This window comes from Lingula anatina, chromosome 4 (genome assembly GCF_051362555.1).
Source record: "Lingula anatina isolate TDL-2025a chromosome 4, LinAna3.0, whole genome shotgun sequence".
Lineage (NCBI taxonomy): Eukaryota > Metazoa > Brachiopoda > Lingulata > Lingulida > Lingulidae > Lingula > Lingula anatina.
The window spans coordinates 12,465,514-12,493,129 of NC_141770.1; the positions used below are offsets into that span (position 1 = coordinate 12,465,514).

Genomic DNA, 27,616 nt, shown 5'->3' on the forward strand with positions numbered 1-27,616 from the left:
CCTTGGTAAGATGGCGTCGACATTAAAATACGAACACAAGGAAATCAAAAGTAAATTCTTCAATGTTATAATTTTATTATCCGTTCTAAAGAAGCATACACTAGTATGTACAATATGTTCCTCTATACTACAGAATACCTAGCAGTTCCAAATGAGCTTACGCAGTCATCTTGTCCTTGTTTACGGAGATGAGATTGCTTCTTGGAATGTTATCTTTATATATTGTAGTGTAACATTATCACAACCTAATCATTGCCTGCTCCGTTCTTAACAGACTGTCAACAGAACAGAAGCGAAACGTTTTGTGTATGCAGAATATTTTTTAAAAAGTCCCAATTTTGTCATATGATGCTAATTTTGGTTCCACAATTCTTACGACGTCAAGTTTAAATGCGCGATTGACCTTGGATACAAAATTCTATAGCAAGGATTCAACTGATGAATCTCATTTATAATATGGCTCTCTTATACCACACAGCTTGGAAAATTGTGTAAATGTCACTTATTGCTTTACAAGATTTAAAATCTACGATAGAGATATAGGCTACATGTGATAACTATATAAAACTTTGAATCATTATAATAACAGTTTCTAATGTTCCCGTTAAAGCGTAAAAGTATAAAAACTACAAAGTTTGTAGAAAATATCTACTGAGTTAAGTTGTATATATGTATATATATATAATACAATATGTGACAGTGCCATTAGCACACACTCTTTAAGAAACATCATTAATTTGTAAAAAATACAGATTTCATATAATTTCATAAAAGACCAAGTTGAAAAGATTCAGGTAAAATGTCTGCACTGTATAACGAAAAAAGGGTGCTCCGAATGTAGATCTAATAAGAATAATGCTTCTTCTACACAAGCCTCTTTAAAGGCAACTTGACTCACTGATTATCCATGTAAAGTCATTTTCCTAAGCGGTACTCTAAAAATCAATTCAAAACAATTCAAAATCCTCTTTGATATCATATGCAGACAAAAGCTGTACACTCATTTGTACAAATCCACTCAAAGGACACATTTTTTCACATCTGGAGCTAGTAAATGCTGCATTTGATGCAGAAAATATGGAAAAAATATTTACATATTTCAATAAGGATCGGATAAAAAAAAATCTACAGATTTAATTGTGTTCTTGTTCCCACTGATCTCTGCACATTTCAATGCAGAAGAATTGTGCCCAATCTTTATTTTCTATCTTCTAGAATTTTAATTCAGTAGATGTATATACTAAGATTAAACATTTAATATTCCTTTTACAAGTACCTCTGTGATTCCTTGGACTTATATTTTAATCACAATATGTACAAACAAAAAAAAATTATTAATTACTCATTTCTCAACATGGGACACATATCCCTAACTATTTCAAACATCAAAATGGCCACAATAATCAGGTTAAACTTTCCTAAATTGTAATTTCAATTCAAACTACAGGCATACTAATTAATCCACCTTAGTCATCAGTTTTATGAACTACAGAAGCACCTACTATGATAAACCATCATTTTAATTCCCTGTACAGGTAAATATTGTCAAGATTCCACTTTTTTTGTCTGTCAGTCCTCACAACCATGTTCAATGGGAATGTTGTAGAACAAATGAAGTTATGGCAGTTGCACTTTCTACATAGGTCCTTGCATATAAAGGACCTCAAAAAATGCATGGACAGCTATATATTATTTCATCTCTGGATATCACATACACTGGTCCCAGTGAAGTTTACAAAATGCTTCAAAAAACATTACACATTGTCTAATCTTGGTCAGGGCTAATAAGTTTAATTAACATTTAGTCCAAACAATATATGAAAATATATTCATAAGTAAAAAAAAAATTACATATTTGGTTTGGATTAAAATTTTCATTGGTAGAATCACAAGTCCCTGTCTCCCTGAAAAGTTCAGCTGCTACAAAGCTATTCATCTAGGTCCCATTCTTTGTACAAGTGTGCTCGCTCGCTTGCAACACACAGTATAAAATTTTCCAATCCTGTACTAAAAACTCAACAACGCCAAAAAAAAAAAAAAAAATTATATACAAAAGAACAGTCCTCTCACTGCGATCAGGACCTCAATAGGAAGAACTTGGATGTGATAATATATGTGGATATACAGCCCAGGAGTAGGGTCATGCTGGTCTTGACCAGGGCAGTGGCCGTATTAAAGAATGGACAGTATGGACACTGGAATGACCCACACACCTGGCAGATATGGAGCTGGAATAGCGGGTAGGTGGAGTACATGGTCTTGTTGACCACCTCATCTGGAATAGGAAGGAAATGGTTATAATGAGACTGAAAAAAAGTGTCATAGGGATATATTCAATTTTTAATTTTTTAAATTCAATTTATTCCTGAACTGGCACATACAGTTAAATCCCCTTGTACACTGTCACTGTGATATAATATAGTTGATAGCCTACACATTATATAGCCAAAGGTGCCAAATCATCTCGAACTCATTTAGTAAAAGCAGACCAAAGGGACGAAATATCAATCATCAATCAACCTAATGTATTTTTGCTTTTGTCACTTGATCTCATATATAATAATGGATGGATGAGATATCAAAATTGCAAACAAAATTGCATACAAAAGGATCAGTATTTTTACCTGGCCTATAGTAGTCATACACCCTCATCATATGGTTAATAGTAACATTGGCTACTGGCCACCAGCGCCGCGCCTCAAACCTGATACAAGTATCCACTGTGCTGTTAATCTGAAGTTAAACATTTCAAAATTAAACAAAAGTAAAGTTCAGTTCTTGTATACCGCACTCCACACGTGTCTCTGTGCCATTTACATTAGACGCCTGGTCATTTTTGACCCTGATAAAAAGTGGGTGTTGACGCTCTAATCTCCTTGGGAAGGATACAGCCTAGCTGCCATATGAAATGCTGAAAACTAGTAACCAAGCAATATTTTTCAATGTCAGACTAGGAACTTTCCCCCTGCTTCAAACTCTAGGTGCTGAGTGCCAAGTGGGGAGACAGCTGCATGGTACTGTTTATGAAGCACTGGTCTTTCCCTAGACGAGGTCGAACCCACATCCTCCCACTTCAGAGATGGAAGCTCTGACCATCCAGTTAGTAAACAATGTTTTAATTTTGGGCATCTTTGTTAGACCATGTTTGTGGGATAATGAATATTCAGTATACCTTTCACCAGTTCTAGTTTGAGTCCCGTTTTTCTTCAAATTTAGAATTAAGGATGTAATACATTGTTAAAATTTCACATTTCACTAATTATTTCTAAATGACATGATGTGAAGCATCACATTTAAGCCAATTAATGAAGCATGTTTTAAAAAGAAAGGCTGAATGAACAATAATGCAAAAACCATAATGGTTGTGTTGAAACTTAAAATTTACAATAAACGACAAATTCAATGCAAAAGAAATTTCTGATTAGGCACATTACATAAAGACTGATGCAAAACCGATATAAAATGACTTCAAAACCAAACGACACACCTGCAAACTACAGCCAGCCTAGTACAGCATTAATCAACACAACACCAATCCCATACTTACATAATCAAAGTAGAAGTACACTCTCTTGTCATTGTACATGGCCCTCCTCAAGTTGTCAACGCTGCCAGACTCTCCGTAGGCAAACATGTAGTCATTCATGGCAAAGTAGCCAGAGGGCAGTGAAATCTCCATTACTGCCAGACCACTAGATGGACCAATGTCCAAGCGTTTCCATCTGGAAAAGAATGACAGTTTTTAAAAATGTTGTCGATTGTAAATGGATCACCTGGTTACCGCCTGCTGCAGACAGTGTAGTTTTATACATGGTGACCAAATTGATGAAATTTTTAAATCCTGTTTTTTTTTTTAATTTGGTGTATACTTAACATTTTGTACAAATCATAACATTATCTGTATTATAAAAAGTAGTAAGACTGGACTATTCAATTCAAAATCTAAAATTCTAATATAGTGATCTTCCCACCAACACTGCCTTTATAACTGATAAAATGGGATCTATTATCACCAAGTTTCATGGTTCTTACTTGGCACAAGCCTCCATGACCATCATGGAGAAATTACGTCCAGTCAGGGTCAGATTCTTAATCCAAAGGTCAAAGGAATTGACCGGTGGCTTCCTGAGAAGGAAGTCCTGCTCAACGTTGACCTGTGTGTCCAGTTGGACGAGAGCGAACCCAGTGCCCTGGGCCTGGACTCTCACACTGCCCCAGACTTCTGGGATCTGAAAGAGAAAATAGCAGGTACATTAATGAAGAACTAGCAATAAATATATTCAGAAAATAGCAGTTTGATATTATGAAGAATTCTCAATTTATACGTTATAAATTTTGGAAAAAAATAATCAAAGGACCAATCTCAAAGAATATGATTAAAAATGCCCATGGAGTGAAATAAAATTCATAGTCATGATTTAGACAAAAGAAACTAAAAAAGAATTTTAAGACCTACAACTACTTGGAGTCAATAAATTATTATTTTTAAAGACAAAAAGCTGCAAAATGTTTTAGAGATAAGAGTTTCAAGTTTAAGCTCTATGAATAATAGTCCCATAACAAATGTTCTCTAAAGGGATATTGTCACCAATTAGGGTAAAAAAAAAATGTCAAGAGGATCACAATATCCTCCAGAAGAAGAAAAAACCAAGATTAGTTGCCTTTCACGTCCTTTGCAAGATGCAACTCAGTCAGCTAGATTCCAAAGCAAGTTACTGCAAATACTGATTCTTAATTTTATTCATTTCATGAACCAAATGTCTGTGTTCTACCTCTACAGTCTGGAGCACCATCCAGTTGGACTGGTTCAGCGTGAAGGTGTGAGACCACCCGGGGCTGGCCGGCGCCTCCACACTGATCCTCATCTTGTACAGGTCGCGATTGTAGTCGCTTCTAGAGTACTCTGTCAGGGCTTGGAGGGCTATGATGGAGTCCTGAAAATACAGCAACGATACAGTAAGTAACTGGATGTTGGTCAGTCTAAAGAACTTGTCCTAGTATAGTATTATTTGCTTGGCATATGTGTCGCACATTGAGCAGTTCTTTTAACATGAAATTTTTTTTTTTAAAGAAATATTTTCATATGTTTGAAGAACTCCTCACTGCACTGAATCATCTGTTTTTATCTATTTCCAGAACTAATTATTCACAAAGGCTGTAGCAGGTTTGTCAATGTTTGATGCAACCTACTGAAAGCCCTGGCCCCAGTTTCACTAAAAAAAAAAACAAGTCATTTCCCTGGCTTAGTTGGCTAAAATGTCCATGAAAGTGCTATTACACTGTAGGTAAGATGGGTGCATGTGTCCATGTAATGTTGGTAACAAAAATGTTAGCCAGGGCACCTGACTTAATTGTTTTTCTTTTTTTTTTTTTTTTTTGTCAAACTGGGGCTGAGTAGCTGCCCTCTGTTACCTGTGTTGAGGCAAAACCGCCATTGTGATTTCTCATTGTCTGCAACCACGTCATGATGGCCTTAGTTTGGGTCAAGTCATTATTTAGCAGGTACACAAGGAGGGCGTAGGACGTTGTTGCCACAGCATATGCCTCTCCTTCCCGCCACTCTCGCCATTTCTGTGTTGGAATGGCATTGGTTATTCCTGTTGGGTTCCGTTCAATCTTACGGTCTGCCCAGTATATGAAATCATCTGAAAGGGGTACGTGGCATTTGTAAGTTAAAAATCTGTCAGCAATTCTTTTTTTCTTTTTTTTTTGGGGGGGGGGGATTAAATAATTAACATGAATTAAATCAATCAAAAATGAAAAATACACAAGAAAATACAACAGGTAATTTAAAAACTTCATTAAATCAATCAAATTTATTTTTGGTAAAAGAATGCTGTGGACATTTTACATACTTGCAGATAATATTATTATTTTTATTCAATATCAACAAGAAATAAAGCTTCCAATTATTTTTTTTTTTTATTTCCTATGACACTGCTCTGAACTCTGTGCAGTGCGTTATTTTAAAATAACCCACAGAAGCAAATAACTTGTAACAAACCATCCACTGTTCCAGCAGTTCTTACCTTCAATCTTCAGGTCCCTTAGTCGGCCATATGCATCGTTCTTCTTCACACTGTTTGCCTTGGTGAGGGCGTAGGTCACAAGGGCTATCTGGAATGTATCGTTCAGTTCCTGGATCTTGCTCTCAAGGTAGGTTCTGGCCAGCGTTATGCTAGCTCTCACCTGGTTCATAGCCTCCTGTTATATACAACATTAACAAGTATGTCATTAATTAATTGGTACTGTCTTGATAAATGCTCGATGAACAGAATAAATTGCAATGTTGACAAAATATGACACTGCAAATGGAATTTTTTTTCGTCAGACGAACTCCATCCAAGAACTTGAGTAGACTTTAATATTGGCATAAAAAATTAAAACTAACTTTTAAATTTTTCTTATCTTATTTTATTAAAAGCAAAGTCAGACGTACCCCATCTAAGGAAGCCAGATCTGTGAGAGCTACCAGAACATAAGCTGTCAATGAAATATTCTGGCGGTAAAATGTTGGAATGTTGTCCCAGGATCGTCCCTCTGTAATATTACTCTGAAAGACAACCAAACATAAGACCCTTAAAATAAATCAATAAACTAAATTTAATGCATCTAAATGAAATATTGCACCTAGTTTTGTAGCCTGGGCGAAAATATAACTGCCGCAGAGCATTAGGTACTCCAATTCAGTGTACCTTTACCCTAAACTGAAGTCTGAAGACTTTGGTCAAAAAGATTATAATACTTGAAATACTTAAAGTCAGTCTGCAGTGTCTAGTGAAATCTGAGATGTCTTATAATTGACAATCCCCAATAATAATAATAATAATAATAATAATAATAATAATAATAATAATAATCTTCTATGGCACATCCCATAAAAAAACTCAATTTGCCTTAACATTTTAAGAAAATTTTAAAATAATGACTATCACAATTAATAAGATAACTGTTACAATAAAATGCCTCAAATATCAATCACTTAATTCTAACCTTCATGGTCCAATCATAGACAAACTTGCTGGTCTGGTTGAAGGCGCCGGTGGTCTTATTCTGCTGCTCGCACACCCACAGGGCGATCTTACTGAGGAGTTCAGACGGGATGTACAGGAAGTTCTCCCACTCAGCATCATTGGCAGCTCCTAAGGTCTGCAGGGCAAATGCTGTGGCCCTGTTAAGAAAGAGAGAGAGAGAGATGAGAAAATGTTAAGACAAGAGATGTTATTGTAACTTTGAGTATATAACCATGCGTGAAAGTTGGAAAAATTGAAAATCCTAGAAACATAGCTAGCAATTTCTCATTGCGTTTAGACCGTATGGAAAAAAGATGTAACTGAAGATTAAAAATTCTGAAATCAGGCATAATCCTGAAAACTTTCATCCATGCATAACACAAGATATACAACTCATTACTACATTTCAAAAGATGATTAGAAGAATGTTAGAGAAAAGTTTGTCACATGCAGTGCAAATATGGCTAGGAATTACCTTTTTAAATTTTTTTATTATACTGCGATTACTCAAATTTTTTAGCTCATCTCATTCTAAAACCTTACTGTTGTGAAATGTTTCTGTCCAAATCTTATTCCGAATTCGTATCCACCAAAAATTCCTTTCCAAAATGACTGCATCACATTAATGATAGACAGAATATAAACTGAGATGTCTAGGGTTCTTCCACCTTTAATGTTAGGAGATTACCTTTATATATGTGATAGAAAGCTTAGAAAGGTGCTGTTTTCTGTGAGATATTATTTTGACGAGAAAATTCAGGAAAGGATGGATGGTTTTTCCTCTTTCTGCATTTTTCAGCCCCCATTCCTGAAAATAATTAGTGTTTTTTTCTAGATTCAGTAATAGAATGGCACCATTCCTAAAGCAGACAAACTGATGTGTTTCACTCACCACAAGCTGGGCTCATAGTATCCACCCAGCCTTTCCTGCTGGTCCCTGAACATCCAGAATGTGCCGTTATCTGTGTCATAGTAGCTCATCTGGCGCTGGAGAGCTGAAATGAAAGAAAACACATCAATGAGCTATCCACCAACAAAAAGAACATTCTAGGCAAAAAGTTCTTTGGATCTTATCAAATATGTAATCATAATGAAAGACCATAGTTACATTCCGTAGTGATCTACATCGTAATATACATTTTTGCTAAACAGTTTTCTGTAGCTACCAGCTGCTAGCTAAATCATATCCGAGTGTCTGAAAATTAAAAAAAAAAAAGTTTCCCACTCCTTACCCAAGTTCATGTAGGCCAGTGCATCTAACATGACATCATCCTTGAGCTGACTCGTGATCTTCAGGAACTTCAGGGTGTACAGGTTGTAGGCAAAGTTAAACGTGTTCATCTCTGAGGCTCCATAGGGAAGTCTGAGGAGGTTCATGCTGTTCAGACCTTTCTGAAAGAAGGCTGGACCAACAATATCACCTGTTTGAAGGAAAAATATGGATATATGATTACAAAAAATAATATAAAAAGGATTTTGGTTTACCCATTTTGAAACATCATACCCAAGCCTAATCATCCTCAAAATACTTTATTTTTCTTGCAAAGAACAAAGTTTCATTAAGTGTTAATCTTCCAACACTGACACCAAATGACCTTGACCAAGTTACAATGAACCTAAATGACCTTGACCAAGATATGACCCCAAAGGAAACTGACCACAAATGACCTTGACCTTACCTATAACACTGAGCGTGGCCTTGGCAGAGCCTGGTACGTAAAGATGGTAGCGGACCTCTGGAGGAGAGAACACCTGCGGCACGGGGATCTGGAAATCAGGCACACTGACAGCAGCCTGGTTGGACAGATCTACAAAGTATGGGGCATGCCAGTACTTGGTCACACCATCCATCTGAAGAATTTGAAAACAATTGTTATTATTGGTAACAATGTAAATTTTCATTAGGTGTATTATTTAGTAGCAGTGCCAGAAGATTTAAAAATTTTTTTAAAAAATTGTAAAACAATTTGATGAAACGTTACAAATTAACTATACCATGAACATAATTTATACATCATTTTGTATCTTTTCTCCTTTATGGTGGTTTATTTTAACTATGTATAATATAAAAAAAACAATGTTTCTAATATACTTTAACCATGTATTATATAAAAGACAATGTTTCTAATATACTTTAACTATGTATTATATAAGTGACATTGATAAAGCAGATGGATGTTAACATTTCAAAATATCTTGTTTCAGCAAAGATACCATGTATATCATGTCTATATAGAAGTTAATACCTCTACGTCCAGTGTGACCGTCTCTGTGTCACGTCCTAGGACACACTCCGCTGTGAACGTAACATCTGTCTGCCCCATGTTGAGAGGTAGAACAGGAAAGAAGATATACTCATTCTGGCCTGGGTACAACTGGAAATAGATAACAGATAAATGTATATACAACCACACCCACTGGACAATTGTCAAAATATTTGAAAATTTCTCTCCCTTCCCATGGACTTGCTAAAATCCCTCTGCACTGGAAATGTTTTTACTGATTAATTTCAGATTTTTTTCAACTTTCTTCATCTCAAACACAAATATTAACACATAATTTACATATTAATTACAAACAATTTAGAATGTAAAACAGCGATCAATTAACTTTGCCTCTGAAAGTCATGCTGACAAAGTAACAAATAAGAATAGAAAAGCTCACAAGGAAGCTCTCACTTTATTTTTGTGCAAATCAAAAAGGATAAAATTCAAATTCATCAACACCAAATATTAATTTCTTACATATACAAAAGCCTGAACATCTCCTGAGGACAGCCTGGGATTGTAGGACGATACACGGCCCATCTTCTCTACATTGACAAACCTAATGTCATCAGATCCCTTAAGTGTCACCAATACCTAGAGAGACAATGAACCATTCATGATAATAATGATCATCATAATAATACCAAATACAGGGCCAGCTATACTTAGAAACACAATGAAAATTACAGAATAAAAATAAGTCAGACAAAATTATATCTAGGAATGCAATAATACATTCACCATGACATCTTACCTCCAGATAGTCTGTGTAGTAGTTGAACACAGCCACGCGGATACCAACTTGTTCTCCTCGGACCAGCTTATACGGAGGCGTTTCCACGGTGATGTAGAAATGACGAGTTGCCACATACTGCAATATAATTAATAAATAAATTAATTAAAAGAAAAAATTACTGTCACATGGCCATCAAATAATATGGATTATGTGTTATCCTGATATGATCTTCAATAAGAAAAAAATGTACAAATATGAAAGACATGCAAAATATAGAATCATGAGTCTTTGCATTGTAGCTACAATGTAGCTTGAAATATTTTTTCAATTCATCATAATCATTAATTGTCACTTCATCTTAGAATCCCCCATATTTGATTCCCCTACCTCTATAGGAACAGGCATGATTCCCAGGTAGCCCTCCTTAGTGATGGAGAAGGCACTGACAATCCACTTCACGGGCTGGTCTGGGGGCTCCACCTTCAACTGGACCTTACCATCTGGTCTGGAAGAGAACAAATATCAGTTCCTAGGTCATAAAGTGTATTTTTGTTTTATATAAGTGTTACATGACTTATACCCTACTTGAAGACTTAGAAAAAATAGAACTGGTACTTTGAAAAATTTGGTTTTAACAATTTGTAAAATTATACTTCTACATTGACACCAAACTTGAAATGAGTTTAAGACGGCAGAGGAGTTAAAAGACGGCAGATTTTCTTAATTTGCATTGGGAAGTTAGAAGTTCAAATAATTATATATCCCAAATATATATAGAGAATAATGCACAAGCTTAGGCATATGTAAATTTCATGATAATGAATGAAATCTATAACTGTTTCTAATATTTTCGCAATTTTTACGATGTGGATGTAGAGTTCCAAATCGCGCAGACCCTGTGGTCAAAATGGATTTACTCCATGGATATGACAGCTGCCACAGCAATTCTTTGAGTGAAGACTTACTTGGTAAAATACTCTAACCAAAGCCAGGAGTCGTCTTCATAGTAGCGGTCATTGCGGCCAATCTTGTCCAGAGCTGAGGTGTTATACCTGAGAGGTTGGCCAGGCTGTTCCCAGTCGTACTCACCTGAAGAAATTAATTTAATGACGTAAAAAATATTTTCTTAAAAGGTTAACTTGTTTAGAAATACTGTCAGCAAATCCTTAACAGTGGGCAAATATCACTTCATTTGAATAAGCTCCTTCCTGAAATGCTTCCATGAAAGTTTTGTCCTTTTTCTGCTCATTTCACAAAAATTTTGTATCATTTAAAAACAGTGTTACTCACAATTCATTTCATCTTCATTAGCCCTGCAGTCCTTGACCTTGTTGCACCTCTGATCTATGGTGTAACAGGTGCCATCAAAGCAGGGCAAGGTGCCCTGGGTGACATTACACTGGTCTGAAAATAATGGGAGATACATTGTCAAGTTTCTTAAATTTTTTTAATGTGTATGACAGTATGCAAATGATATGTACATTTTACAGATGACATTTAAATGAGTTATGTTATTTTCATAATAATAATAATAATAATAATAATAATAATAATAATAATAATAATAATAATAAAAATAATAGTCCTAAAGAATTTGTTTTTATAGGGAGGGGAGGGGCAAGGGAGCCAAATTTACCCCCCACCCCCCACCCCCACATACACACACACATCCCTATTCTTCATAATGCTGGTAATAGAACATATGTTAGAGCCCAGCAGAATGTTTTTATGAAGTTTTTAATTTGTCCCAGTGAAGAAATACACTATGAATACATTTTACTCACTTGGCACAGTTGTTACATTAGCATCTGTGAAGACAACCAGACCAGCAAACTGGAACAAAAAATAAATATAAATAAATAAATAAATAAATAACTCACACACACACACACACACACATCTAGGGCAAAATTTGAAGTTAAAATGTAAAGATCAAAACCTGAATGAATTCTGGTCCAAAGCAAGAATAACTTGACAATTCAATAAAACATTATCAGTTATCATGTCAATCAATTTGTCTTTTTCTCCATCAATAAATTAGCTTCAACATCTATGCCTGGACTATACAAGGTAATAACTGACCGAAGTAGACCTTTTTCAGACTCTTACTGAAGATTGCAATAACAATGCATGAGAGCACCTCACAGACATGCTGAAATTGTTGGTCCTACCAGTTATGACCAAAAAAAATGTTCTTGGATGGTAAAAAACAGTGTTCAGTTTTCCAAGGGACTGGCAACAATTTTAAGAGACATGATTTTGAATGTACAGCCAGTGTGGCAAAAGTGTCCTTCAGTTTGGCAAATTTTGGAGGATGACAATTTATTCAATAGATGGCAGCACACTCACAGTGAATGTTGTGTTGGCGTCCACAGCGTAGGTTGGGGAGGCAAAGTAGTTGGAGCGTGTCCTAAAGCTGCCGATATTCCAGGTTTGCTTAAAACTGCTGTTAGCAAAGGTGTCATAGCTGTACATTTCATTCAGCATCTGAGAAAAAGAAAAATATAGTTATAGTCAATGTTTACAAATAACTTTTCTACTTTTATATTTTTTGAGTGTTTTTACACATTCAAATTCTAGTAACCTGAAATTAACATTTTTATGTCGAAACCTATCAAAACTTAAAGCATGAACAAATATCATTAAAAAATTTTTTTCATGAACTAGATATCTTTAATTGATAATATTATAAATACATACAGTATGTACATGTTTAATACATGATAAACCAGACAGACAGACAGACACTGACCAGATCCTCATTGATGTCATTTCCTCCTCCCAGACGGTCAATTCTATATGGTACTGCAGAGAAGGCCATAATGGAACCAGCCTCCCCTGTGGCTTGTACCTCTACCTTGTCCAGACTGAAATCCTTGCCTTGGTAGAATCTTAGTTTTACCTACAGATGAAAAAATTCTGTCTGATTAGGGTGCCTTTGGAGAGGGAAGCATTATCTACAAATAATCCTCTTTTGAATAGACTGTGGACTGTGATACATATATATAAGTGATTTGCTAGTAAATATAATTTAAACCTCATATGAGTCATATATAATATTTTCAAGTGTTATTGGTGTTACAGTTTGGTATTTCAATTGTTTCCTTTTTTGACTTTTGCAAAAATTTTTGTATTTATCACGAGACACAAACTTCCACAGATAAAAAAATATCAAATCTGTAAAAGCGGATCCTCAATATAACCGCCATCAATGATGACAAATTACCTTTTTTTTTTGAAAACATGAAAGTAAAACACCAAATTTCTTACAATAAAAAAAATTTAAAAAAAAACAAAAAAACAAAAAAAAAGGCAAAAACCTTCCCACTCACATTAAATAACAGATTAACATCCTCATCTTTATTATAAAAAAGAAATAAAACTCACATTATCCTGCCAGGATCCATTGACGTGGAAGTTCAAGCTGTCAGCCACCACTTCTCCGTCTGTCCTGATATAGTAGGCCACAATACGGGCGTTGGGAGCCATGTTCTGAGATAGTGCCACGGAGAATGTCTTCTGCCGCGCCATCATGGGCAGTTCATCAGCTACAATGATATTGCCTTGAGCAACAATCTGAAGAAAAAAACATGAAATTATTAATATCCATAAGCAGTAAAGAGAGGTTTTCTGAAATTCAGCTGTCAGTCTTTCATGAATTATTTGTTCAATTTTTGCCAGTTTCTTAATAGGAAAGATCTCAACAATACAAAAACCATGATAAAGGACATGGCTGCATCTTAATTACTGTCAAAGTGATTAAACTTGTAATCTAATTTTAAAAAATTACTGTTGTCCAGTGTGACTGCTGGTTAACTAGTGCAAATCTTTTATTATAACAAAATAAATGACTGACTAACCAAAATCTGCAGATCAAATTTACAAAACTAAAAACAAAACAGTTTAAGCTATTGATTGGATAAATATTTATCCAATCTGGATCTGATCTACACACCTGATAGTAAATTTTGTCAACCCAGGCATTGGTGGACACCTTGAAGATCATGTACTCATTGACCTGAGGACAAAAAACTTACTTGATAAAACAACTAACTTAAGGTAATTTTCAAGCAGCAAGGTTAACAATACCTTTTTTTTTTTTTTTTTTGAATGTTCATTTGCACAAATTTTTTCTTGAAGCTTAACTAAACCAGCAAAAAAAAAATCAAGAAAGTTAAGACATTAAACATTTTTTTCTTGAAATTTTCTCATTATACAGCTTAGAAAGAAATGATCTGAGAAATGATATAACACCATAAATATTTAGTCCTGCAATCTACTTTCTGTTTCATTACCTTGGGATCAACAGTTTGAGCAACAATCTTGAGATATTTCCACATGGGGGAGTATGTTCTGAAGGCATTCAGTTCTATCCTAGTGCGGTCATCATCCTCATACTCAGCCTGAAATTCAAGATTCATTTTAATGTCATTAAGATGCATTAAGAATAGAAAGGTGGAGGCAGTCCTCCATATTCATTTTCAACTAGAGAACTACAAAATGCTTCAAAATTTCTTAATATATTGTCTTTGAGTTCATTTTTTAGGGAAGAGGGAAGATCGAGGCCTTTTCCTTGATTTTCTTGATGCACCAGTGATGTTTCAAACCGATCTTTTTTTATTAAATTTGCAGCTGTTGATGGTATCTTCAAATAACATCCATTTAATCTTGCCTTTGTCAGAGTTGGTGACAATGAGACACAGTTGTTATAGAAAGTTTCAAAAAAATACTTACAAATAACGTAATGAGTTCAGCATCCACATGGGGGTGTATCTCAAAGCTTACAATGCCATTGTCTGGCACTTGAAGTGTTTCTTTACGATCAGGCAGGGAGTAGGCCCCCATGGCCTGGGTCTTCATCTCAAATGTGACGTTTCTTCGACCTGGTGTCGTGATAGGTGTACCGTCATACTTCATGGCTGCAACCTGTTCAACAACAAATCATGTAATGATTTTTTTTATTTAATTTGAGATTGATGCCATCAGTTTATAGACAACAGCAACAGAAAAATTCTCAAAAAACACAAAGGCTCCCTTAAAAGAACACTAAAATTATACTTCATCAATTCTTTTAAATCATCCTTATTTCAATATCAATCTAAACACCTCAAAATGTGTAACATATCTGTCTTTTCAAACAAATATCACCAACTGAACACAGAGTAGAGATGATTAACTCACATGTACTGTGAAATTCATCTCAGGTTTAAAGGTTCTCGTCCTGTCCCCAATCCACTGTAGTCTGACCGTGTCCTCCACCACAGTGGCAGTGGCTGAGAGGGTGTAGTTCTCTTCGTAGAACCAGTCGGTTATGATGGCTTCAACAACCAGTTCTTTATCAGTGAGGCCACCTGTTGCTGATGTGGCTGCTGTGATCTGCTCTATTTCATACATGGTGAAGAGGAAACTCGAAGACCCATCAAACTGAAAGAAGACAAATGTATAAGGTGAGACAAAAGTTATGTGGATGTAACAATTGTGGTAGGTGAGACAGAGGGTATGGGTGTGATGATAGGAACAGGTGAAAGGAAGGTAAGGATGTCGCAATTGTGACAGATGAGTCTGTTGGTTCTCATAGCGGTTTTCTAGAAATATAATAACTGTGACAACAGAATGCATTACAAGGCAAAACAGGTTGTCATGGTAATCTGGAAAACAACTGATAATTCTGTAATGTGTCAAAGTTGGAGTTTAGTAATTATTGTAGTTTATGTGACTGAAATGTGAGAAGAAGTAAACAACTATAATTTTTAATCAAAAAAATACCAACAACTCCCATTGCCCTCTATTGGGATTTGAATGAACTAAACACTGCCATCTAGTGAAAACTTCCCACTACTTACATATTTCATGGTCCTCTCAATAGTGGGGATGTTGCTGAAATCATCCTCTCTGTACGGGTTTCTGACCTGTAATCTGATCACCCCATGACCCTTCACGGCCACTCCACTTGAATGACTACACAAAGAGAATGCAAACATGTTAATAGGGGATGCATATAACATTAAAAATATACATATCATTTTTTCTCAAAAGCCTATGGACTGTTATCTTTTGAGAAGATAAAACAGTCTTCATCCTCCAAATACATATAAAACAAATGCATGTGATAAATCAATAATGGCTTAAAACAAGGTGAAGGAAATTCATTTCATTGAAAAAAGCAAACTTAAGAAATAAAAAGGAAACTTTAGTGAAAGCATGAATGCTAGGGATATGCTCATCAATTATATGGAAAGTAATAGCTGAAATAACCTGTGTGGTTTGACTTACAAAACAAAACATTGAAACTGCAAAAAGTTTTACCAATAACTTAATGAAAACCAATCTATAAAATCTGGTACACTCAGCAGGATTTAAGTTTCAGAGGTATTATAATTTTCATAAAAGTTAAATACGGAAAAAGTGCATAGCAAATAACATATATGAAGAAATTACGAAAGAGAAAAAAAGCATGCTGCTCACAACTTAAAGCCCATTATCAGATTATCATTATACACACTTTTTAAATAATATTATATCAGAACTGAGAACTTTCTATATAAATGGTGTTTTGATTACTAATTGCTATGGACTAATGACCATACTATAAAATTAAGATTATAACATACACATGCACTATGCATTGCATGTCCTGCTAGCAATAGTGGTTCTTCTTAAAATTCTATCATTTAATAATAATAGTATTTGAATAAGCTGATTTTACAATGACATATCAAAGTACAAGGCCAAAATTCACTTTTTAATAAAAACAATCCAGATATAGTAGAAAGTTCTCTAATATAATATAATATAATATAATATAATATAATATAATATAATATAATATAATATAATATAATATAATATAATATAATATAATATAATATAATATAATAACACATTATATACAGACGCCATTAAAAAGGTTCACACAAGTTAATGTGTTGGCTCACATTAGCATTTCTTGTTTGAGACAAATTCCCAATTTCTTCAGCAGAGTCAAATTTACTACATTTTTGAAACTGAAAATTCATCATTCTAAAATAATTTGTATCATCGAATCTATGCCGTCAATTGGCTGAAATCTGCATGCTAGTGTGAGAAAAATGCATCATGTGCCAAGAATCAAAATTAAGATAATGTTGTAAAAAATCGATAATATTTGAATTATTTTTCCCTTTAATGTTTATCAAAAAGAATATATAAATACATAAATTCTGTTAATAACCAATACAAAATATATCTGTCTTGTGCTACATGCTGTACCAGTGACATAACCAATGTGTATAATGAGCTCTTTGAAAGGATAAATTCAAATAAAATAAATATTTTTAGTGTTTTAAAATTTGGTGTATCCAGATTTTAGAAAGCATATCTGAAGAATTTTCCAATTTTCTGTTAAAAGAGAATGACTTTTCATTTTCCTCAAAAGACTTATGTCTTTTGAAGAAAATGCCCAGTGTCTATGTAATGATAATCAGTTTTTAATTTTTCAAAAACTTTTTAAAAAATAACTCTGGATACACCTTCAGTGTAATAAATGCCAAGGTGCTGCCCATTATACTGTCCTTATTATGCATACTTAGCCACAACAACTCCAGCAAGGCCAAAGGAGTTCTCAAATATGTAAGAGGGCATAAATATATCTGGATAAGCAGCGCTGTCATCTAAAATAAAACAGTTTTGAAAAAAAGAAAGGAAAAAAATGAGAAATGGTTGTAAAATCAAAATAAACGAAAATGCCAAGAAAACCGGTCTTTCTCTGGCATGATTTGTCCTGTTGGAAATCAGGCTATGGCAGTTGTGAATGTCTCAACCACTGTGTTCTTTATCTCAGCTACCATGCTTATTAAGCCAAATGATGAGAAATAAAATGTATGTGACTGTACTTGGAGGATGCTTAGACAACTGAGGCAACAAAACCCCAACAGCTCCAATAGGATAATGGGAATTTAAAAAACAACGGAAAAAACATTGCAACAGCCTTTTTATATGTGTATGTTTTGATGCAGCACAGAAATGGTTGAGAAATTCAACTGCCACAGACATAATCTCCTTGCAGGCTCATAGTTTGGTATCTTGCATGAATAACATAGTCCAACTCGTTTGTCTGGATACTTCACTGAAAAAGAGTTTCTTTGGCATGATACCAAACTAAATATTATCACTTCCTAACATTCCAGATGGCTCCTGCTGCCACCTGGTGTGTAGAAAGTCATACAGTAGCTAACGCCCCCTACCATCATAAAACTGAAGCAAAGGCCGGGGATACATATCTAACATCTACCCAACCACAATGTGTTGCTTACGTACTTTGCAGACACAATTCCAGCAAGTCCAAAACTGTTCTCAAAGATGTATGGCGGCATCATCACATCGACATACACCCTAGAGTCCACTAAGAAAAAAGAAAATGGAAATTGCAATTGTTAGCAAGGGTTAGGATGGAACAGTTAGGTTAGTGCCATTTGCTCCCAACAGGGAGAAACTGAGGTCAAGATGAGAGCACTGTGAACAAAACCATACCTAAATGTCATTGTGTGTGTGTGTGTGTGTGTGTGTGTGTGTGTGTGTGTGTGTGTGTGTGTGTGTGTGTGTGTGTGTGTGATCAATGACGTAGGTCATTTGGTTTCATAAAAAAAAAGGAATAATATTATATTTCTCTGTTCATCGTACACTCATCCATCCCAGTACACTTACAAAGAAAAAACAGAACAATTTTGACACAATAAACAAAAGAAGAGTGCACATGAAAACAAACAACAAAAGACGTCAAACACTAATTCAAAATGATATTTATAAATAACAATAATAATAATAATCAGAAAATGACTGACAGAGTTTAAGCTAAACATTTCATGTGCAAAAGTTAAGAACAGAAAAAAGCCCATTTGTTTATATACACTAAAATTAGCTTTGAAAGCTGAAGCATAAGCTCATGACAGCTTATTTTCTAAGTAAAATGCATGCAAATTTGACAATAAAAACTTTCTTTAACTTCTTAATGTAACTTTGAGTAGCAAGTTGTGTCAATTTTTAATTTCGAATTTTGTATTAGTTTGAACTTTCAGGTTAGTCAAATTATTGTTTAGTTAATCAATTTTAACAAAAAGGTTCAATATGCATGATGTGAAGTCAATATTACTTAAAGCAAAACGTTTCAGAAAAATGCAACACTTCAGACAAAATTTGTATTAAAAAACCAACAAAATAAATTAAAAAGTGGCAACATTTCTAAAGGTCTAAATAAACACATCTAACACCTCTCATAAAATGTCTTAAAACATACCAATCCTGAATTTTCTTTTAGTTTTTTATTTTATTAAAAAATTTTGTCATCTTTGAGAGAAATTAAAATACTGTAGTTATTAAAAAAACTAAATATTAGGAGCCAATATTAGGGAATTGATTTAGAGGAGCATATTGACAACACATCATTCAACATCAATTTTTTTTAAAAGAAACAAATGATGACACCCTAAGCCAATCCTAATAAAACCAAAGAAAATTACTTTAAAATGTCAAATTATTTAAAGAATAGCTCCAAGTCCTCATACTATGAGTCTAAACTATTTCTAATCCATGTACTATGGACTGTATCCCGTATGAAAGACCACTTGGAATCTTCAAATAAGCCAAAAAAAAAAAAAACTTGTTTAAATGATCTACTGCAATATTTTGGATTAATCTCAAAGTTCAGTTGTATTTTATGTTTACTATTCTCGGTGATAGTAAGCTTTGACTTATCTCTTTTTCTTTTTTCCCTCCTTCATCTTCATTGACTTTATAATTTTATCTCAAAGGCAGCTATTCGGGTAGCTCTCACATAAACAGTGAAAAGGGCTTTAAAGCCATGCATTTAGAATTGATCTACATAAGAAAATTCTACTGAGTTTACATTATCATTTTAACTCTTTATAATACCATCTACTTCATGCAAATGGACAGTGGATTTAAAGGCACTTTGGAGCAAGAAAAGAAAATATGACAACCGTGACGTTAGTTGTGCACTGGCCAGCTAAAGTAGTACTAGTACTTAGTTGCCCAATCTATGTGGACTAAAAGCAGTTCAATATTCTATGTCTCTATCTACCAGTGTGTTCTTCTTTTCCATAGTTTCATTAACCTTTAAGCCCAACTGTTACAGAGAAGTTTTGGACAATAATATATTGATTATCCATCAAATTTGGCCATTTAAGGAAATCTAACTTAATTTTAAACAAATTTTAATATTCAGATTTAGTGATGCCTTCTGCACACCATGTAGACATTTTCTAATGTCTTTTCAATTAATTATGTGTTAAGTATATATATTTTGGTAATTTAATTATAAACAACTAGCAATGCTTTAATCTTTTCTATAACAATGGTTTTTCAAAAACTTGGTCAATAACAACTTCATTTTACTCAATTCTGTGATCCAATTTCAAACAGATGACAAATCTATCAACGTTGACAAATAAGCTGTTAATTTTGAGAAAAAAGCCACTCCATGAAAAACAAGCTGGGCAATATGGGACAAATAAAACAAGTGTTCAAAATATCAATTGAAAAAGCAGCTCATCTCACTTTAACGCAAAACTTTTGCAAATTCATAATATCATTATGAGCTATATTCTCCAAAAACTATAAAACTAACAAATATCTTTTAAGCCACTCATTGAAAAACAAGCTTGACAACATTGGGGAAGAGCCAGTCTTTAAAATTTCAATAAAAAAGCATCAAAGCTCATTTAAATAAAAAATGTTACCTAATAATATCAGTAGGATCGTTATGATCAAACTGAATATGATGCATAACTTCTGATAAAAATACAAAATGAAAAAAATCCTTGTAATGGATGTCCTTCAGATTTTATAAGTAACTTAACAATATTTAGACAAACCATTTAAGGCTGGTATTGCATTCAATCAAGCAAAGCCAGAGGCCAATCTCCAACCTTTTAAAACTTGACAGTACATGGGGGAGAGGGATGAGGATCAGTTTAAAGCTATGTTCACATCATTTGTTGAACAGAAAAACATATTAAATTTGAAATTTTTGATATAATCTCATTTAACACCTAGGATATTTTAACAGACCTGTTATTGGAGTCGACTTGAAGGACATTATAAACGTAACTTGAATATTTATTTATTTAAATAAGAGATTTGTAAACAAAAACAGGTGTACCAGTCTTTGGCATTCTATCACATTTAAAGCCATAAATTTATCTAATTATCTGGACCTTATTATCTTTTTGGGGAGGGAAGGGAGGGGGTTGCTGACAAAGCATATATTTGATTTTTTTTCCATACGAAAAGGCAGTTGGAATGGGTGGTATATTTGTTAAGTATGGTGGTAACTAAGGTAGTAACAGTTAAGGCATGCAAATAATCCCACACAAAACAACAACAGGAAAAATTGAAAAGGCAAAAAAAAAAATGTGCATGCAACAAGTCCTCAAGTTCTCCAGCTCTCTGAACTCACCACGGTCTAAAAAGATGGCAAAGGAACAAGATTGTTAAGAAAATGTGAGATAGCATGTGGCATACAAGAATCAATTACAAATAGTGTAAAACAGAAAATGAAATACAATATGCATAATGTGGACCAGGAATACTTTTCAATACCTTGAGACTCAAAATATCCTTTTAAAATATCTAGTCTCTCTCAGTCTGTGCCAGACAATCCTGAATATTTTTTCATGTACCAAATAAAAATACAGATGTTTTTTTGGGTTAAAATAGGAAGTGGCCTTGTTACTGAGGGTATGGGGGCCACTTTAGGCCAAAAAACTGCCCAGAAAAAAGTGATTTACCAATTTCAATTTTAATTCCTGAAACATTTTTGCAAATATTGCTTATCAATAAGAGAGATCTCAGTTTATAGACCGTTTTTGTCTCCCAAACTTTCCAGATAAACTCCGGACCAATGTATTCCTGGCCAACAGCTTTAAACATAAGACAATATTGGCTGTTCTTAATAGTTATTAAGTATTGGATTGACCCATGATCAATCTAGTTTAGCCTTGTTTTCACATTTGTATGCACATAATTAAGTATCATCTCTTAAAAATGTGCAAATCAAACATGAATATACATATAAACATAGAACTGAGGTTAATCTAAGCTGACCTCGCGTCAATACATACATGAATAACTTTTAAGAACAGTTTGTTAAGCAGATCAGGTTTCATGGAAACCTTTTATTTACAAAACACCTTTTACAACATGATGAACCTAAAAACCCTCGACAAGCCAAAAGATATTGACATTCAGAAGTTTTTACTGAAGCAAGCATTATAAATGCTGACAAAATAATTTTTTGCAATCTATAAATTACATCACAAGCTAGCATTATTTATGCTGACAAAAGACTTTTTTGCAAATTGGATCTACAAATAACATAAAGTGAAAAAAAAGATCCTATTTAACTGTAAATGAAAGTTCTAATACACTGAAAACAAGATCGCATTTTATAATGATATGATTATGATTGCTTCTTGCTATCTGATGACTTCTTAGTATAAAATGTAAAAAATTTAGACAAACACAGGGAAAAAATGTATAAACAATGTACAAAAGAATAGAACACTTCATATATCTACAAATTCACAGACTTGTTTCAGTAGTTATGGCAAATAAAGTGTACCAAAATATGACACATATTACTTTAGTGTAAATAATCCACATAAAAACTATAATTATTTCACGCTATCAAAAATAACATTTTCACACAGTTAAAAAAAAAGTTAACAGTAAAATGTAAACTTACAGTTTTCTTCCACCTCTATCTGTTTCTCATAGTCATGTCCCTGTAGATAAAAGGCATGTTTCAATTAGTATTCTGGCCAAAACTGCACATAGGCAAAAAGTGGTATTCTATCATCCCAGAAATTAATGATTCAAAACTAGAATAGCGTACAAAAGAACCAACTTCAGTATGAGCTTCAGTTTTCACATGATAAAAATTAAGAGAAAGAAATTGGTTTCCTCTCTTTTTATGCCACTGAAAATACTACTTAAAACGAAGACTTAAAACAAGCATAACCAATTTTGATCAAACACTTAAGACTTTGGAGAGAGATACAGAGCAACACCTAAAAAAATGTATTTTGGATTAAAATATAATCCTGTAACTCCTTTTAGCCTACAGTGAAATACAAGTAAATTAACCAGCAACAATAAACACAAACAAAAAATTTGACAAATTACAAAAACACTTACATATGCATGTACTCGTATAGTCCATGTCCCAAAATGAGGCTGATCAGAGAGTTCAAATTCCATACTCAAAATTCCTGAAAAAAATAAGCTAAATACTAATTCAAACTTTTGGTTCAATTATTTTTCATTACATATTGGTATTTTTACATAAGAATTCTCTGCATGTTGTTTTAATTCAATACAACTATTCTGTTTCTTAACTCAAAATATGGGATTTGAATTTCCTTTCCCTATTTCATAACACAATCATTACTAACCATAATAACCATATTTTGATCAACATAAGTTACCATAACTCTCTTCGGTTAAAAAAGTAACCCACTCATCTGTTACCATAGTAACCCCCTCACCAGTTACCACAGCAACCCACTCGTTATTTACCTGCTCTTGGTTGCTGGGACAACCACCTGCGTACAACTGTTCCAGTGGAATCCTGAAAACGATAATATTTATAAAGTATCACTGCTCTACAGTCTTTACAGACAGCTATAATTATTTATATAAATTATTCCTTTGAACAAACATCCCTTCTCTTATGTTTTTATATGCACTATCATTAATTTAATTACTTAGCATCTTCTATAAAGAAATTGTCAAATCAATCAGCTACTTTGTATCATATATGGTTCTTTTTCTATGGCAATTCAAAGCTGTGGAAAAGAAACTCACCACAACATAAATGTCTACAGTTGCAGATGCAGATTTCAAATCTGCTCCAACAGGAATGACACGGAATCGAACTGTAGAGAAAAAAATTAATTTATATATATATATATATATATATATATATATATATATATATATATATATATATATATATATATATAAAGTTGACAGTCAGCATGACTGTTCAATAACATAGAAATTAAACATCATCATCATAATAATAATATTGTTCACATTAACATCATCTGAATGTGGACTAATAATTTAAAGCAAATTTTTAAAGTTTGGTTTCTGTAATTTTAACCACCTCACCTGTTTGTGTCTGGAAATATACAGGTCTGTTGGTTTGGATGAAAATAGACAACTGTTTAGGATCAAAGAGGATTTCAGTTTCATTCTCAAAGAGAAATCCCCCTGCTCCCCCAGCCACTGTCCCCTCCACTCTCATGGTGTAATTGCCAGGCACAGCATTTGTGGGAACCTAAACAGTACAATTAAATAAGACAAATAAGACATCACATGTGATAATGACTATAAATTAAAGCAAAATTAAAGGCACATCATTAACAAAAAATACTCACATCCAATGAGTTTGTTCTTAATGGGAGTTAAGCCAGAATTTTAAAACGGGGTCCAATTAAATTCATTTTTCTTATGATTACAAAGAATAATTGCTGTTTGCTGTCCTGAGCCTTGGATTTACCAGGAAATCCACTGAATTAACCAGGAATGAGACTGTCACTTAGTCGGAAAATATGGTGATGAGTTCAAGGGGCTGCCTAGACCAATGATACCTTTGTCTCCCCCCAAAAAATAGGAAATCCACCGTGAGTCTGAAAAATTTCATTCTTGATCAACAACTCAAACCATGATTTTATAACAAAATTAATAAAAACAATAACTTACCAACATCTGCATTATTCTTGTATCTACTCTATCAAAAGTTTCTGAAGCGTAGGCCACTTCCTCTAGCTCTCGTCGTATAGAGACACGAATGTTGAGGTCACCATAGTCCAGTCTAAGGGCAGTGGCACTGACCTGGACATTCTGGCCAGGACGAACTTGGCGAGGAGAGACCACAAAATATGTTCTAGTTAGGGGAAAAGAAATCACAATTATTATAACAGTATGACAAACAAGTTCCTGGCCAAGCAACAATTCATTATAAATTGTTTTAGTTCTAGCTATGAAAATTCAAATTATTATAACAGTGTGATGAACTAGGTAGTGAATGGCTGGGCAACATGCAGCCACATTATATCTACTGTTTTCCCACAACCTATCTTGGAGTGTAGGAAAATATGAAAGCATAAGAATCCTTGATTTGCTAAATTATTCCTACGAAACAGATAAACAAAGGGAATGCTGTTCAGCTGACAACTTAAATTGCATACAACTTATAAGGGAGAAACATAATGACGATGCCCATGTTAATATTTTGCAAGTTCTGTGACTCATACTAAATTATTAAATACTTACGGCGGCCTCCTGAGCATTGCACTTTTCAATATATTAGCAATATTATTGGGGTCATTGCCTGATGGGACAGGGGTCTGAGCGTGAACACACGTTAACGTCACCACAGACACCACTAGCACCTGATACCACATGTTGGAGCTGGAAAATATAAGAAAAAATTCACACAGTCAATCAGATTCTATATATTGTGATCAAAAATGGCATGCATTTAGGGTAGTGTAGAAATGACGACTGGAAATCAAAAGAAAGAATGAAAGCAAAACTGATGTAAAATTGAATTATAGTTCTGCAAATCAACTGATATTTCTGCTTATAAACAGTAAGCTTATCTAAAAGATCCAAAGCTAAACAATTCATAAGTTTTACTTAAAACTGTGTTTAAAAAACATTTTAAAAATACTGCATAAATTTCACAGTCATAAGTAAATAAATCATTCATTTATGTCCAGGGTGTCTAACATCTTTTTGTCTAATAAGACAGTATTTTTCAAAAAACTTTTTTCTCAGTTATTTAAAACAGATTGATATATTCAATAATTTATAAGGTTATGCAAGGTTCAGCATGCATTATTATTATTATTTTTTTTTTTTTTTACTGACAGTCACAGAAATATTGGAGGTAATACCCACATATTTTACAAGCTCTTGATAAAAAGAAAATCTAATTTGAATTGATACATACAGAGCTAATGAAACTGTTCTCTCATTATTATTTTATGTTGGCAAAATTTTCACCAATCCAATGACAAATTGACGAAATAATTAGTTTCAATTCCTACAGTCAAAGCAAATCAGTGCTCAGCAATGGAATTAGATACAACACTTACTTTTGAAAATTATGGTTTGAAAAATATTTAACGTATACGAAGGTAGGGAATACATCCCCCCCCCCCCCTTAATCACTAATCATTAAAACAGCTCAATCACCAATAATGAAGATATATTCAGATCAATCACCAAGAATTTCTGAATCACGTTTCACGCAGAATATTGGGCTCAAATGGCGCATCACTCTCAAAAAATAAGGCCAATCACGCGGAAAGCAAAAGGTATTCCGTACCCTCATTTATATATGATTTCATTATATCAAGTATCGGTAGGTTTTAAAAAACATCATGAACATTTAGCATTAAATTTCAATGTCTCAAAAACTACAAATTTTGGACTGTCAAATCTATACACAGTCTTAATATAGTGATCCCAAAAGAAATGGGTGGCCTATGAACAAATTTAACCTGCCCTATATTTATACCTTTATGTATCTTTCTGAAATCATGTCTGCATAAAAAATCATAATGCTCCATGATTATTATTGCTGTTATTCTTTTTTTTTTTTTTTTGTATTTGCATTTTAACTTCAAATTTTCCAACCAAACATTCTTTATAACGCCAGGTAAGTTTATCGTACAAATAATACGACATGATCAGTGTTGTTAAAGTTCACTTCAGGTCACTAATAAAAACAACCTAATTTTACCGAATCTAGTGAAAGGTAACACAAAATATGTGAGCAACCAGAGTTTACATATAGGTAAAGCACAGAATATTTAAGAAATAGAACAGCTGTAATTAGCTAAATATGACTGAAACTTTGATGGCTAGGTCCACTTATCCCCTCGTGCCCTCCTTCTCCTTCCTTAAAACCAATCAATCTTAAGTTCTGATCAGCATCAAAGAGACAGTTTGCGCAATTGAAACACTTTGCAATATCTGTTTAGTATTAAAACGTCTCAATTTTATAGAAAATGCTATTTAATTAGAAGTTTAAACGCCACTTCCTAGCTATACAAAACAAGATTACTCACACTTTACGCGGCCATCTTTGCCAGGAAAGACCATAAACAACCACAGGTGTGATAAGTAAAACCCACCTGACAAAATGCCGAACTTCTCGGTTAAGCAACTAAACTAAGCTTCAGAAATATATAACGTCTCTAAAATCAGCAATCGCATTTGGTCTTAGTTCTAAATCTTAAGATATCACGATTATATACTCACCTGTTCACGCCAACCCAACCGACATTTGAATACCTGTCCTTGTAACGCATGCGCAATGTGTGTCGTAGCTGAGGAATGCATACCTTGGAAATTCGTCATCAACATGACAAATAAATTGGCGCGTAATTGCGGCAGGTGCGACAGGTGAATAGTGGAACGCATTCGTTGGGTTTGTTGAGAAAGCCTTCATTTTTCACTGCCGTTTCGACAGTCTACACAACAAGGGTAATTTAAATAACTATAGTGTACAATTGCACTGGGGAAAA

The 27,616-nt window shown here is 33.9% G+C and overlaps 1 protein-coding gene across 1 annotated transcript; it reads right to left on the reverse strand.

Moving 5' to 3' along the window:
* Positions 1-51: 51 nt before the first annotated feature.
* LOC106180951 (CD109 antigen) lies at positions 52-27,508 on the reverse strand. The gene is made up of 36 exons (XM_087010464.1): positions 27,351-27,508; positions 25,353-25,490; positions 24,780-24,963; positions 24,186-24,354; positions 23,877-23,947; positions 23,589-23,640; positions 23,208-23,281; positions 22,756-22,795; positions 18,312-18,396; positions 15,860-15,974; positions 15,198-15,440; positions 14,751-14,942; positions 14,312-14,419; positions 13,972-14,034; positions 13,404-13,592; positions 12,769-12,918; positions 12,366-12,503; positions 11,801-11,849; positions 11,307-11,420; positions 10,982-11,105; positions 10,404-10,521; positions 10,035-10,151; positions 9,758-9,874; positions 9,260-9,388; positions 8,693-8,864; positions 8,246-8,434; positions 7,906-8,008; positions 6,994-7,171; positions 6,440-6,553; positions 6,030-6,204; positions 5,413-5,645; positions 4,773-4,934; positions 4,033-4,229; positions 3,548-3,722; positions 2,625-2,733; positions 52-2,275 (listed from the first exon to the last, which is right to left on the reverse strand). Exons 1-36 carry the CDS (start codon positions 27,398-27,400, stop codon positions 2,076-2,078), a joined length of 4,836 nt encoding a protein of 1,611 aa, XP_086866590.1. The 5' UTR covers positions 27,401-27,508; the 3' UTR covers positions 52-2,075.
* Between the last annotated feature and the right edge of the window lie 108 nt (positions 27,509-27,616).